Here is a 12,610-nt window from a genome sequence, read left to right on the forward strand (position 1 = left end):
GAATGGAATCAAAAGCTTGAATTGAACCATCTCAGGATATCCCTTACCGTAATGAGGGCAATACCAAAGGCAACTGCTGCAAAAATATGAAGCTTGGAGTTGATGATATGTTCAATACGCTCTAGGCAGTCCTGGATCAAAATATCAAAGTAAGAGTTAGCTCTTGTATTGTTCCTGAATTTCATCACTTTGATAGATCATTTGGGAGTAAGGCCTCGTTTTACTAGCACTATTCCTAGCTCTCAGTTGAAAGGCTCACTACCCATTCCCAGCCAGCTGGAGATGAGGATTCTGGTCTTTAAATACTGCATTAGCCATTAACAGGTCACTGAAATCCAATAGCAGCAGAGTGGAGAAACCCATCACCAGCAACAACTGGTCAAACCTCTAACCCAGCCCTGGTCAGGCTAATGACCTAAGCAAAAGTAAGGACTGCAGGTGCTGGAGATCAGAGTCAAGATTAGAGTGGTGTTGGAAAGGCACAGCAGGTCAGGCAGCATCCGAGAAGCAGGATAATCGACGTTTCAGATAGGGAGACCTTCATCAGCAATGTTCTCATGGAATCCTGCAGAATTCTCCTGCTTATCGGATGCTGCCTGACCTGCTGTGCTTTTCCAGCACCACTCTAATGCAGGCTAATGACCTGCCTATATTAAGAATGTCTTTTTTATGCAGAGAGCTGAGAGTATGGTCTCCTGGATTGTAAAGGAAATAGGGTGATACAGGAATATTGTGCTTTCGTCCCCACAGCCTGAGATGGTGAAATGACAGAATTTTTTATTCAGTGTTTTTGATTACTGAAGTATTTCTCAAGCGTTGTCCCTGTTGAAGGAAATGTGACAGCTGGTTTCCACAAACAGCATGTGGTGACCAGGCTTTGTGTTAAATGATGAGGGATAAACATTGGCCAGGACTTGAGGGAGAACTCCACTTATCTTTCTGCATAATAGTGGAATACATCCACCTGAGAGGGAAGATGAAGCCTTGATTTACCGTCTTGGCCAAAAGGTGCCAGCAGCTCTCAGTCAGTCCTGCAGTGAACTTGTCAGCCTAGCCTTTTACAGTCAAACCCTGAGGACAGATATCACTGATGCCCTGGGCAATAACTATTCCTCATCAGCACAACCAAAAACTGCTGATGTGCTCATTATCTCACTGCAGTTCATGAGAGCTGCTGTTCATAAATTAGGTGCTCTGTTTCCCACTTGACAGCAGTGATATAAATTCTAACAGTACTGTATTGATTGTGAAATCCATTGGGATGTCTTGAGGTCACAGTATCTTTTTCTGATCCAATACCCAATAATCTCAGTTCCACATTTGACTGTAATTTATTATCCAGAGTCACGTCACACAAATTGTCTGGAATAATGTTTCCATATCTTCTGCTTCCATATCTTCAAAGACATTCACAATTGCGACTCTAATTCATTTGAGAGTGATTATCAGGCAACTTAATGATTCCACCAGCATGGTCATTGTTGTTTTAATAAAGCTAGGGCCAGTTTTTAACTTCCCCTCCTTGTAGAAATATCACAATCAGCTTCAGCATGCTTTTGAAAGCTGAAGGCTAGAAACTACACTCGTGTTTAAACTAGCGAGCATTTCGTAACTATTGGCACTATTTACACAGACATGGGGCAGCAGGATTCCATGAGAACATTCTTTCCTCTGCTCCCAGTTCCACGTGATCTGATACCATCTGACATTAGTGATGCTACAGTCTAACTATTATCCACCACCACCCTCACCCTCATCCAAAGGCATTCGTCTCCATCACTGTTCTCAGGAATTGAACGACCTATTCCCTCCTTGGAACACAATCAGACTACAGTCTGGGATATCAGCTTTTTGCAACAGCTGGAACCCAGGCCGTGACACTGATGATGACTTGAAAGCAAAGGCAGTGAAAACTATCAAACAAGGATTGGCACAAAAGATAAATCATCGGGACCTGAACATTTCTATTCATTAAGATTAGCATTTAATGCTGATTAGGAAAAACATTCAAAGATGGGAAGGAAATTGCTATCTTTATATGGGCTGGCCTACAGGCATGGTGGTTCAGTGGTTAGCAGTGCTGCCTCACCTGCGATAGGGTTAGGGTTAGGGTCACAGCACCAGGGACTTGGGTTTGATCCCAGACTCGGGTTCAATTCCTGCCTTGGGTGACTGTCTGTGTGAAGTTTGCATATTCTCCCTATGTCCATGTGGGGTACTCTGGTTTCCTCTCACAGCCCAAAGATGGCCAAGTGAATTGGCTATGCTAAATTGCCCATAGTTAAAGGTGCATTAGTCAGGGAAGAGGAATGGTTCTGGGTTCACTACTCTTCATAGGGTCAGTGTGGACATGTTGGGCTGAAGGGCCTGTTTCCATACTGTAAGGAATTTAATTTTTAAAAACTCCAAACCCACAGTAATGTGGTTGACTCTTAACTGCCCTCTGAGATACCCTCCCTATAGGTGTCCAACTCTCTTTCTTTAAGACATTACTTAAAACCATTTCTTGACTAAGCTCACCACCATCTTTCCTATTAACATCCTTCCATGACTTAGTATCATACTTTGTTTTATAATGCTCCTCTGAAGGTTCCATTACCTTAAAGGCAGAATATAAATATAAGTTGGTGTATTGTTGCGTTCTTCCCTTTAAATTTTTGTCCACTCTTCAGTACACATTAACCAAAGCTGTTAGCAAGCAATATGTTTCTAGGGTTATTAAAATAGCCATCAATTTCAGTAAAGACTCCATTAAGGATTAAACCTTACCTTAAATTTGGAAGAGTCACATCCTCTTATTTGGCCTGATTTAGATTTGTAACCACAGCAGTCCAACTGAAGCCCAAACACATTTTTATTAGTCAGCATAGAACATTTATACCATACATCAAAGAGAATTCCACGTCTACACTTGGCAAAGTCAATGTCACATTGGTATTGATGCTTCAAAACATTGTCCCAATGTCATTGGGAGTTACCCCAGCTCAGGATGTGAGCTGTTGAGTCAGAAAATTCTGTGATAACTTGAAATACGTGACAACAGACTAGACTTCCCAGTTGGAACTGCTGTCAGGAACTAACAGATTGCCGCTGGGAATTCTTTGAGAATTGGCCAGGTTGAGGAATGTACTAAATATATAGCATGGTGCAATTTGTGACATGTCCTCCCCACTCCTTGTTCTACTTTCCACTCTTTGTTGACATTATGATCTATTCTTTTTTCATTTCTGGGGCATGGTGTCACTTGCAAGGCCAGAAGCCATTATTAACCCTCTGAGTTATACAGGAACCAGAATGTTGGAACTTCCTATGCAACCAGGAACATTTGTGGTTCAATCTTCTAAGGAAAGATATACTGACATTGGGGGCAGTCCAGAGAAGGTTCACAAGGTGAATTCCAGGTATGGATGGACTGTCTTATGAGGAGTGCATGAATAAGTTTGGCTTGTACCCATTTGAGTTGCCAAAAAATGAGAGATGATCTTGTTGAAATATACGGGATTCTTAGGGAGCTTGACAGAGTAGATATGGAGAAGTTATTTACCTTCATAGGAAGAGTCGAGGACCATAGGGCATAATTTCAGAGTAAGGAATTGCCCGTGTAAAACTGACTTGAGGAGGAATGTCTCCTCTCGGAGGGTTGGGAATCTGTGGATTTCTTAGTACAGAGGAGTGTGGATACTTAAGTATATTCATGGCTGAGATATTCAGTACAGTCAGTTCTGCTATAATGCAGAAGTTCCATCCTCATGCAACCCGTTTTGTAAGAAAATCATGTAATAGCAGTACCATTTAACCTAATGGGTCCAGAATCGCATTATAACCGATACAGGCTTTAAAAGTTCACGCTACAGAAACAGTGTCCCCAGTTCGTCAATCGTATTATAGCGAATTTGCATTAAGGAAACATGCATCATAGCAGAACAACCTGTATTTAATTAGCGAGGGAATCAATGAAGATGGGGAAGAGATGGAAACATTATGTTGAGGATGATCAGTTTAGCTATGATCTCACTATATGATGGAACATACTCAATGGGGAAAATGGCCTGCCTCTGCTTGTACATCTGATGGGCTTATAATTGTACAGCTTGCCAAGACCCTTAAAAGGGCAGTGAATGATGAAACACATTGGTGTAAGTCTGGATCAAGACAAAAGATAAAATAGTAGAATCTTTCACCGAAACAAAACAGCATTCGGTTCATCACTTCTGTGTTGGTTCTTTTGGGTGTAATTTAAAGAGGATTATTAAAATATGGAAAAAAATACTGAAAAAGGACCCAAAATTATACAGGAAGTTTCACAAGGATGCACAACAAGCTCCTGTTTCTCCAGCACGTATAGGGAATGGGACAGGGCATAGAGTGAGAAATCATCACTGAGTTCTGGAAATTCTAGCAGTGTTTTAATCAGGGTCACCAACTAGCCGTGACTGTAATGGTACCTGTGTGAGGGAAAGGGGGGGAATGAGGAGCAGTGTTGCTAGTGCCCCATGCAGTGAGATGCCGATTTTAGAAAATAGTCAACCTACGGTTTTATGCAGAGCATTGATCATGCATTTGAAGTCTACATCATCTTGTTTGTCCAGATCGATGGTGCCAGCGTAAGCATCCTGCAACTGCTCAATGACCTGGAAAGGATCGAGGGAAGATTATTTCATTTACCTCATCTGTTGGAGCAAAGATTACTCTTTGAACCAGATGTTCCGAGGAATGACAATCACATGCAGATGACTGCTTCACTCCTCATTTTCTACGGTACAAGAAAGCTCCACATTTCCGATAGGAGATCCCATAGGATTCCTTCAGCAAGGTGGAACTGAACTTCCAATCAGGCAGGTCCCTCACAATGCACGTCAGTAAGGGGAAGTCAAACCATGTCTCTTTTTTCTCACAGTAGTCAGTTGCCATGTTCTGTGAAGGTGCAGTAAAGGGAAGGTAACTCTAAGGTTAGGATGCCAAGTGGGTAAGGCACTGGTTGGAGATAAAAAGTTCCAGGTAAGTAGGGTGTCTAGTGGGTAAGGTGCCAGGGTGAGGAGGAGAGTTGAGAGCAGATCACAGTGGGCAGGAGATATTGGGGCAGGTGATGTCCGGTTTTGGGGGGAGCAAGGGATATTGGGTCCTGGTGGAGCAAGGGGAATATTGTATTCTGATGGAGTGGGCTGTTGGCTCCTGTGCCAGGTCACGGAGTGGGAGGAGGGGACACCAATGGATCCTGGGGGTTGTGATTGATCTGGCAGCATGGGAGATGGTATTGGGGCCTGGGACGATGAGGATGGAGTTACTTCCTGGGATGCAGAGGAGTTGGGTGACTGACCAGGTTCTGGAGTGTTGTTAGGATCTTGGAAAAGTGTAGTTGGGAGGGAAGGAATGTGAGGTAGTTGTGGGGTGTGGGGGTGGGGGGTGGGTGGTGTGGTTGGAGGGAATCAGTTGAAATAGCTATTCGAGTATTACAGTAGATTTTCAATAATCCAACTTTTTCCCGAGTAACTACTTACTTAACTCATCCTGGTATTAATATTGACTTGGTCATAAAAATCAATTGCAGATCATTGTGGGTGGCACGGTGACACAGTGGTTAGCACTGCTGCCTCACAGCACCAGAGACCCAGGTTCAGTTCCCACCTCAGGCGGCTGACTGTGTGGAGTTTGCACGTTCTCCCCATGTCTATGTGGGTTTTTTTCCGGGTGCTCCGGTTTCCTCCCACAGTCTAAAAATGTACAGGACAGGTGAATTGGCCATGCTAAATTACACATAGTGTTGGGTAAATGTAGGGGAATGGGTCTGGGTGGATGGCGAGTCGGTATAGACTTGTTGGGACTTACTTCCACACTATAAGTAATCCAATCTAATATGCCATAAAACTGAAAGACCAGCAACCAAGACCTAGCCTCCACAAAAAACTTTATACCTCAGCCAACGCCACTAAAAACAGATCATCCACTTGTTTATCTAATTTCTATTAATTTAGGAATTAAGGTTCAGGCAAGGCATCCAGTTAGCTAATGACATTGTGGCCAATGCAAGGCAAAGGGAAAGTGGGATACGTAAGACACCCAGAGTCAGAGGAGTAGAGATTTTGTAGGGTTGAAGGACTGGAGGAGTTAATGGAGATGGATCAGGATGAGGTCAAGTGGGGTGAGGGGATGGGAATTTTAACTTTGAGGTTTTGGGATAATTAAGCCCCGACATCAACAAGATAAAGAATAATGGGTGAGAAGCTTTTACAAGTAGTTGCAAACTCCCATCACAAATCATAAGTTAACCTAAGATACCATTTGTAAATGTGTTTCACATTTCAATGAGTAGTTGCGGCATCTTTAGATTGAATTAGTAACAGCAATACATCAATCAAACGCCAGCATTTCATACATTATGTATACTGACATTCAGGGATGAGGATCCAAGAGCTCCATTTTTGGTAAAATTTTTAACAATTATCTGGGCAAAATGGATTCATTCCCAGGTAGCATAGACTTACAGCTAAACAGCAAAATAGAAAATAAAATGTGCGGCCTCAAATACAAAAATAAACATACCACATCTTTTTGTGCAAATGCCCAGATTGCAACGGTCATTTCAATCAGGAATAATATCACAATAAGTACAAGATACTGTAAGGAAAAGAGAATAGATGGTGAGTTACAGGAGCATAACAAGCTGCCTAATTTCACCTCCTTAACTGTAATTAAGACACAGGTCCTGAAACTTTGAGGTTGCAACTTAAGAACAAAGGGAATCCAATCTCTGAAGCTAACTCTGTCTTTGGATAGGATCATGACTTAACTCATTCTACTTACATTTGTCTGTTACCCTAAATCCCTTTATCCAACAAAAATCTATCTTTTCCAGTTCAACAATTTTAAATCACCCCCCCAGCAATGGTTTTTCTTTGTTCCAAATTTTCACTTCCCTTTGTTTGAGTCGTGTGCTCCCTGACATTATCTAAACAGCTAAGCTCCAACTTTCCAAGTCTGTGGCCCTTTAATTGTAACCCCCTCCCCATTAGAAAAGGTAGTGTCAGTGAGCTCACAGCCCAGAGGCCCTGGCTAATGTTATGGGGATATGGGTTCAATTCCCATCACAGAAGCCAATGGAATTAACTTTGTATGAAATAAAATCTGGAATTGAAAACTAATCTCAACCATACAACCACGTAAAGACTGTCATTATAAAAAAGAAACACATGGTTCACTCATGTCTTGTAATGAAGGAAATAGCCCATCCTTATCAGTCTGGCTTACATGTACCTCGAGATCCCCAGCAATATCGTTGACCCTTAACAAAGGAACATGTGGAGACCATTTTGCCCCTTCTCCCTGTTAAGCCACTCAATAAGACCATGGTTCAGAGAATCATAGAATCCCTACAATAAGTCCACACTGACCCTTCAAAGAGTAACCCAACCAGAGCCATTCCCCCTATCCTATTACACTTTCCACTGACTAAAGCACCTAAACTACACATCCCTGAACACTATGGGCACTTTAATAGCCGATTCACCTAACCTGCAAATCTTTGGACTGTGGGAGGAAACCGGAGCACCCGGAAGAAACCCAGGGAGAATGTGTAAACTCCACATCGGCAGTTGCCTGAGGCTGGAATCTAACCCAGCTCCCTGGCACTGTGAGGCTGCAGTTCTAACCACTGAGCCACCGTACCGCCCAACTGATCTGATTACTTAGCATTTTCACTCACCCCATCCCCAAACACCTTGTCAAGAATTTATTGACCTGTGCCTCAAAAGTATTCAAAGGCTCATTTGCTTGGCTGCTTAGACCAGTATAAATGAACCTCTAAAATGGCCAAGCAAACCATTCAGTTCAAAGATCATTAGAAATGACAATAGGTGCTGGCCCAAATCACATGAAAAATAAATAAAGTAAGTAAATTAATTGCTTCTTTCGATCTTTAAGCATATTAAGTACCTCAATTCAAACACTGTTTAATCATCAAACAGAAAAAAATGATGTTGGAAATCTGGAGAAACTCAGTAGGTCTGGCAGCATCAATAGACGGAGAGCAGAGTTATTGTTGCTGGTCCAGTTCTTCAGAACTGATTGTAGACAGGAGAAGGGAGTGTATATGCTGGAGATGGGGTGGGACAAAGAGAAGGAATGAACAGTAAATGGAGATAGAGCCCAGGGAGCAAGAACAACAGTTGGGCAGACAAAGGGCTGGATAATGGTGAGCTGGGGAGAAAGAAAAGCTGCCAAAGGAGGGCCATTAGTGGGTGAAAATAGGTTGGCTGTGATGAAAGTCACCTCTACACTGGGGAGACAAAATGCAGACTGGGCGACTGCTTTGTGGAACATCCACGGCTGTCTACAAAAACAGCCCTGGACTTCCTGATGCCTGCCACTTCAACACACCATCGTGTTTCCTGGCCAACATCTCTGTCTTGGACTTGCTCCAGTGAATCTCCGATCACATTGGAAGAACAACACTTCATTTTCCACTCAGGGACCCTGCAGCCTTCAGGACTCAATATTGAGTTCAATACTTTTAGGGCCTGAGCACCTTTCCCATGTTCTTACCCTAACCCCATACACCAGGCCTTGTCATCAAATACAACCCTTTTTCACCCAATAGTGGTCCCCCATGAGCAGCTTTTCTTTCTCCTCAGCTCACTATCATCCATTGCTTTGCCCAACTGTTGTCCTCTCTCTCCATCAGCCGCCCTTGTACAGCCAACACGAACAGGGGGATCGTGAACTGTCAGTCAGGAAATTGCAAGGACAATGGTCAGGGGTCCGGTCAGTCATTTCCAGGAGCTGCCCATCAAAGTCGGTCAATGGTCAGGGGTTAAAGGGTAGCCCCTAGGAGCAGCTTGGGATCACTGTCAGATGTTGTTGGGGTAGTCAAGGCGGGGAGGAGGGAGGGAGAGCATTTATGGACAGTGGGGGCAAGGTTAGTGACAGTGGAGGACGTCCAGGTGTAGGAGGATAGGTGGCAGAAAAGAATCAGAGGTCATGATAGGCTATAGGAGATGAGGTTGCTAGTAGTAACCACCACTGTGCCCTCCACATGGGCAAGAGTAGAGGAACAGGGTGTGCATCATTAAGAGGTAATGCCAGGTTTCAGGGAGCAGGAAGAAGAGGAAGGTTTCAATGTAATGGGTCTCTGTATGGTTGGATGGTTTGGAATGCATTGTTGGGCCAGTGCAAGGTTGTAGAGACCACGCAGGCTTTTGGGGGAGGGGAGTTGTTTCTGGTAAAGAGAGGGGGCTGATGGTGAGCACCACAAACTGCATTCACTTCCACTTTGCATTCTCTCGAGAGAATGGCTGGTACAGTGCCCAGGTTATGAGAGGTGTCAGTTTGATGGTGAAAGTGCTCAATGAACATTCACAGAATGCTGAACGTTGGAGTTTCAAATACACAAGGCAGCCATTTGCAAGTCCCAGCTCCATCGAATGTGTAATCAATTCAACACTCATTTACTGTGCTGTCCAGAGTGAAGGCCCTTAGGGGTCAGATACTGCTCAGAGTTGATTAACAACATGTCGTTTATGCTGGGCATCTCAATGAAATGGGAGTTAGCAACAGTGATGCTGTCAAAGGCTGATGCTGGATAAAGGGGAACCATTGCAACTTCCAAGAGTCCTGTGTAAGCCTCACACCTTCGTTTCACTGTCTGTTATATCAGTGTAATGAAGGTCTGTGCTGAACGCGTGAATGTTTGATGTGTGCCTGGCTTTGGCAAAGTGTTGGAGTGCTGTCTCAATGATGATGACTAGTCACTTTGCCAATGTGGCACCTTCACCAAGCTACTGAGTTTGAATGCAGGTGGATGTTGGAGACCTGTCATCTGGATGCAGCATGTCTTGTAGGGTGTGCCACTAATGACTGTCCTGAGGTCTAAGATGCTCCTTTGCTCCTTCTGGTCCTATGCTAAGTCCTGGGAACCACAGGCCACGTGGAGCAGATGATGGGCTGCTGAAGATGTGATTCCACAGCTTGGACTGGTCTTGTGAGGGGCAGATAGACAGTCCAGTGCAGTCTGGATAGTCTGTGCTGCAACATCCTGGTGTGCTACACTCTGCACAACTGAAGCAAGCAACAAGGAGATGTTCTGGATGATGGTGAATGGGAGCAATCCTCTGAGGACACAGGGAGGAGGAAGTTCTCCTTGTTCATGAAGCTCAGCTGCATGGACAAAGTTAAAAATCACACAACACTAGGTTTTAGTCCAACAGGTTTATTAGGAAGCACTAGCTTTCGTAGTGCAACTCCTTCTTCAGGTGGTTGTGAAGCAGGACTACAAGACACAGAATCTATAGCAAAAGACTATGGTCTTATGGTCCTGCTCCACAGCCACCTGATGAAGGAGCAGCACTCCGAATGCTAGTATTTCCAACTAAACCGGTTGGACTATAACCTGGTGTTGTGTGATTTTTAACTTTGTCCACCCCAGTCCAACACCGGCTCCTCCACATCACAGTTACATGGACTGAGTGCTATCAGGCAGACAGGACCTGATTGACACCCGGTACCAATAGGTGGGAATCTGGAGCAGCAGCCAATGATTGATTGTGAATTAGTCATGATGCCAAAATCTAGTTTGCATTTTGGGGGAAATTGCAGCCTTGCTTGGTTTCTTTCTGTTCCCTTTTGCCTTCTGTAAATAAACGCTTGTGTTTGAAATTGTGCAATCGCTTGCTGTAATTGTTTTTCCCAGCTACACATTGACAAGATGCAGCGGGTATGGGGGATAGAACAATGGTGATTCAGAGGGTGATCAGACAGGATGCAGCTACTGTGTGGCCTGGTAGTTAAGCCTCCATTTGAGTGAGAGAACAGACTTGTACATGCAAAGGAGTGTCAGCCGTGCCAGCTAAGTGCCATGAGCAGCTTGGCTTTGTGGCTGCTGTGCCAGGATGTGCCAGTGAGGGACAGCAGCAGATTACTGGCACTTGCTCAGATGCTTAGCAATGGGAAGTGCACAAGAGAAACGGGTCTTTTGATGGATATTTCTCTGAGTGGCAAGTCATTCTGAGAAGGGCGTAAAATGGAGCCAGAATCAGACATGGGAAATGACAGATGGGCACGATAGAAAACTAATGTTTGGTAAGATATGGCGAGAGAACTCATAGAGTCATAGAGATATACAGCACAGAAACAGACTCTTTAAAAAAAGGGACTCTGGGTAATCCAAGATGGAGGATGGGAAAAATTTCTGCCTGTAACAGCTGCTCCTTTTTTTGAGGTATTTTAGGTGTTGGAGGTGATTTCCTTGAATTCAAGGAACAGCAATTACTGTTTGCAACTTTTTGAACTCATGATGAACATTGGGATCTATAGCTTACCACAGCATGATGTAGATTAGTAATTGAGTGAGACTGTTTATGTTAATGATATGATTATGTAACTGATATCAATACCACTAATACTCTATAAAGAGAGGACAGAATAATTGCACTGGCGAGTTGTAATGCTGAGATCAGTGTTATACATCTTTGCGTGTCAATAAAAGTTATTTTTATTGGAACTCTCTGCATCAGGCAACAGTAAGGCAGAGTCGGAGATGACTCAGAGTGGAGACGGTCTAGACTAAGGGAACAGCGTCTCAATGGTGGAGAATTGAACCTGGATTCCCAAACCCAAAAGTGGGCTAGATCCCAGAAAGCCAGTTATAGGAAGGCTATTATCCAGCTGGAGGTGGTTCAGACGAGATTTACCAGGATGTTGCCGAGTATGGAAGGTTTGAGTTATAAAGAAAGGCTGGACAGGCTGGGATTTTTTTCACTGGAGTGTAGGAGATTGAGAGGTGACCTCATTGAGCTTTATAAAATCATGAGGGGTATAGATAGTGTCAATGGTAGGTATCTTTTCCCTAGGATGGAGGATTTCAAGGCTATAGGGCACATTGTTAAGATGAAAGGAGAATGATTTAAAAGAGACATGAGGGGCATTTTTGTTTTACACAAAGGGAAACGATGGACGTGGGCACAGTTACAATGCTTAAAAGACACTTAGAATAAGTACATGAATAGGAAAGGTTTAGAGGGATATGGGTGAGGCAAGGAGGATTAGTTTAGTTTGGGATTAAGTTTGACATGGACTGGTTAGGCCAAAGGCTCAGTTTCCATTCTGTATGACTCTAGGATTGACCAGTTTAGGGTTGCATGGTGACAGAGTAAAACACAAGTTAGCAGATCAAACCAGTTCAAAACCGTTTAAAATGATTTGACACCATTTAAAAAGGTTTGGCATTGTTTAAAACAGATTGGAACGGCCTGACATCAGTTAACAGCTTGACAGAATTTTTTGCAGTTTGATACAGTTCAAAATAGTGGAGCATAACTTGGCAGAGTTTCAAAAGAGAGTTTGGCAGAGTTTAACAAAGTCCAACAAGTTTGATTCACTTTAACATAGTTTGGCAGCTCCTCTTCATTTCCGAGAGCGAGAGATGATGTTGTTTCACAGCTGTGATTACTCTGTACAGAACACCATGAACTGGACTGTGGAGACAGTTTAAGGTATTTTGCAGGACTTCAGAAGTTGAGCAAGACAACTCTACAATCCCTCCCAATGGTCCAGGTAGGTCCCTCCTCAATCTGGATTTGTGGTGCTGGAAGAGCACAGCAGTTCAGGCAGCAGCTGAGGA

At 43.6% G+C, this 12,610-nt stretch overlaps 1 protein-coding gene across 1 annotated transcript in view; it reads right to left on the reverse strand.

The window, feature by feature from the left end:
• LOC132824887 (CD9 antigen-like) overlaps window positions 1-12,610 on the reverse strand; it is a 31,760-nt gene that overhangs the window by 3,002 nt on the left and 16,148 nt on the right. Inside the window, exons 4-7 of the mRNA XM_060839726.1 lie at window positions 6,541-6,615; window positions 4,533-4,631; window positions 2,770-2,835; window positions 48-131 (exon numbers count right to left, since the gene is read on the reverse strand). Of these exons, the coding sequence (XP_060695709.1) occupies window positions 48-131; window positions 2,770-2,835; window positions 4,533-4,631; window positions 6,541-6,615 (324 nt within the window). The remainder of the gene's footprint in view (window positions 1-47; window positions 132-2,769; window positions 2,836-4,532; window positions 4,632-6,540; window positions 6,616-12,610) is intronic.

Source organism: Hemiscyllium ocellatum, chromosome 19 (genome assembly GCF_020745735.1).
Source record: "Hemiscyllium ocellatum isolate sHemOce1 chromosome 19, sHemOce1.pat.X.cur, whole genome shotgun sequence".
Taxonomy (NCBI): domain Eukaryota; kingdom Metazoa; phylum Chordata; class Chondrichthyes; order Orectolobiformes; family Hemiscylliidae; genus Hemiscyllium; species Hemiscyllium ocellatum.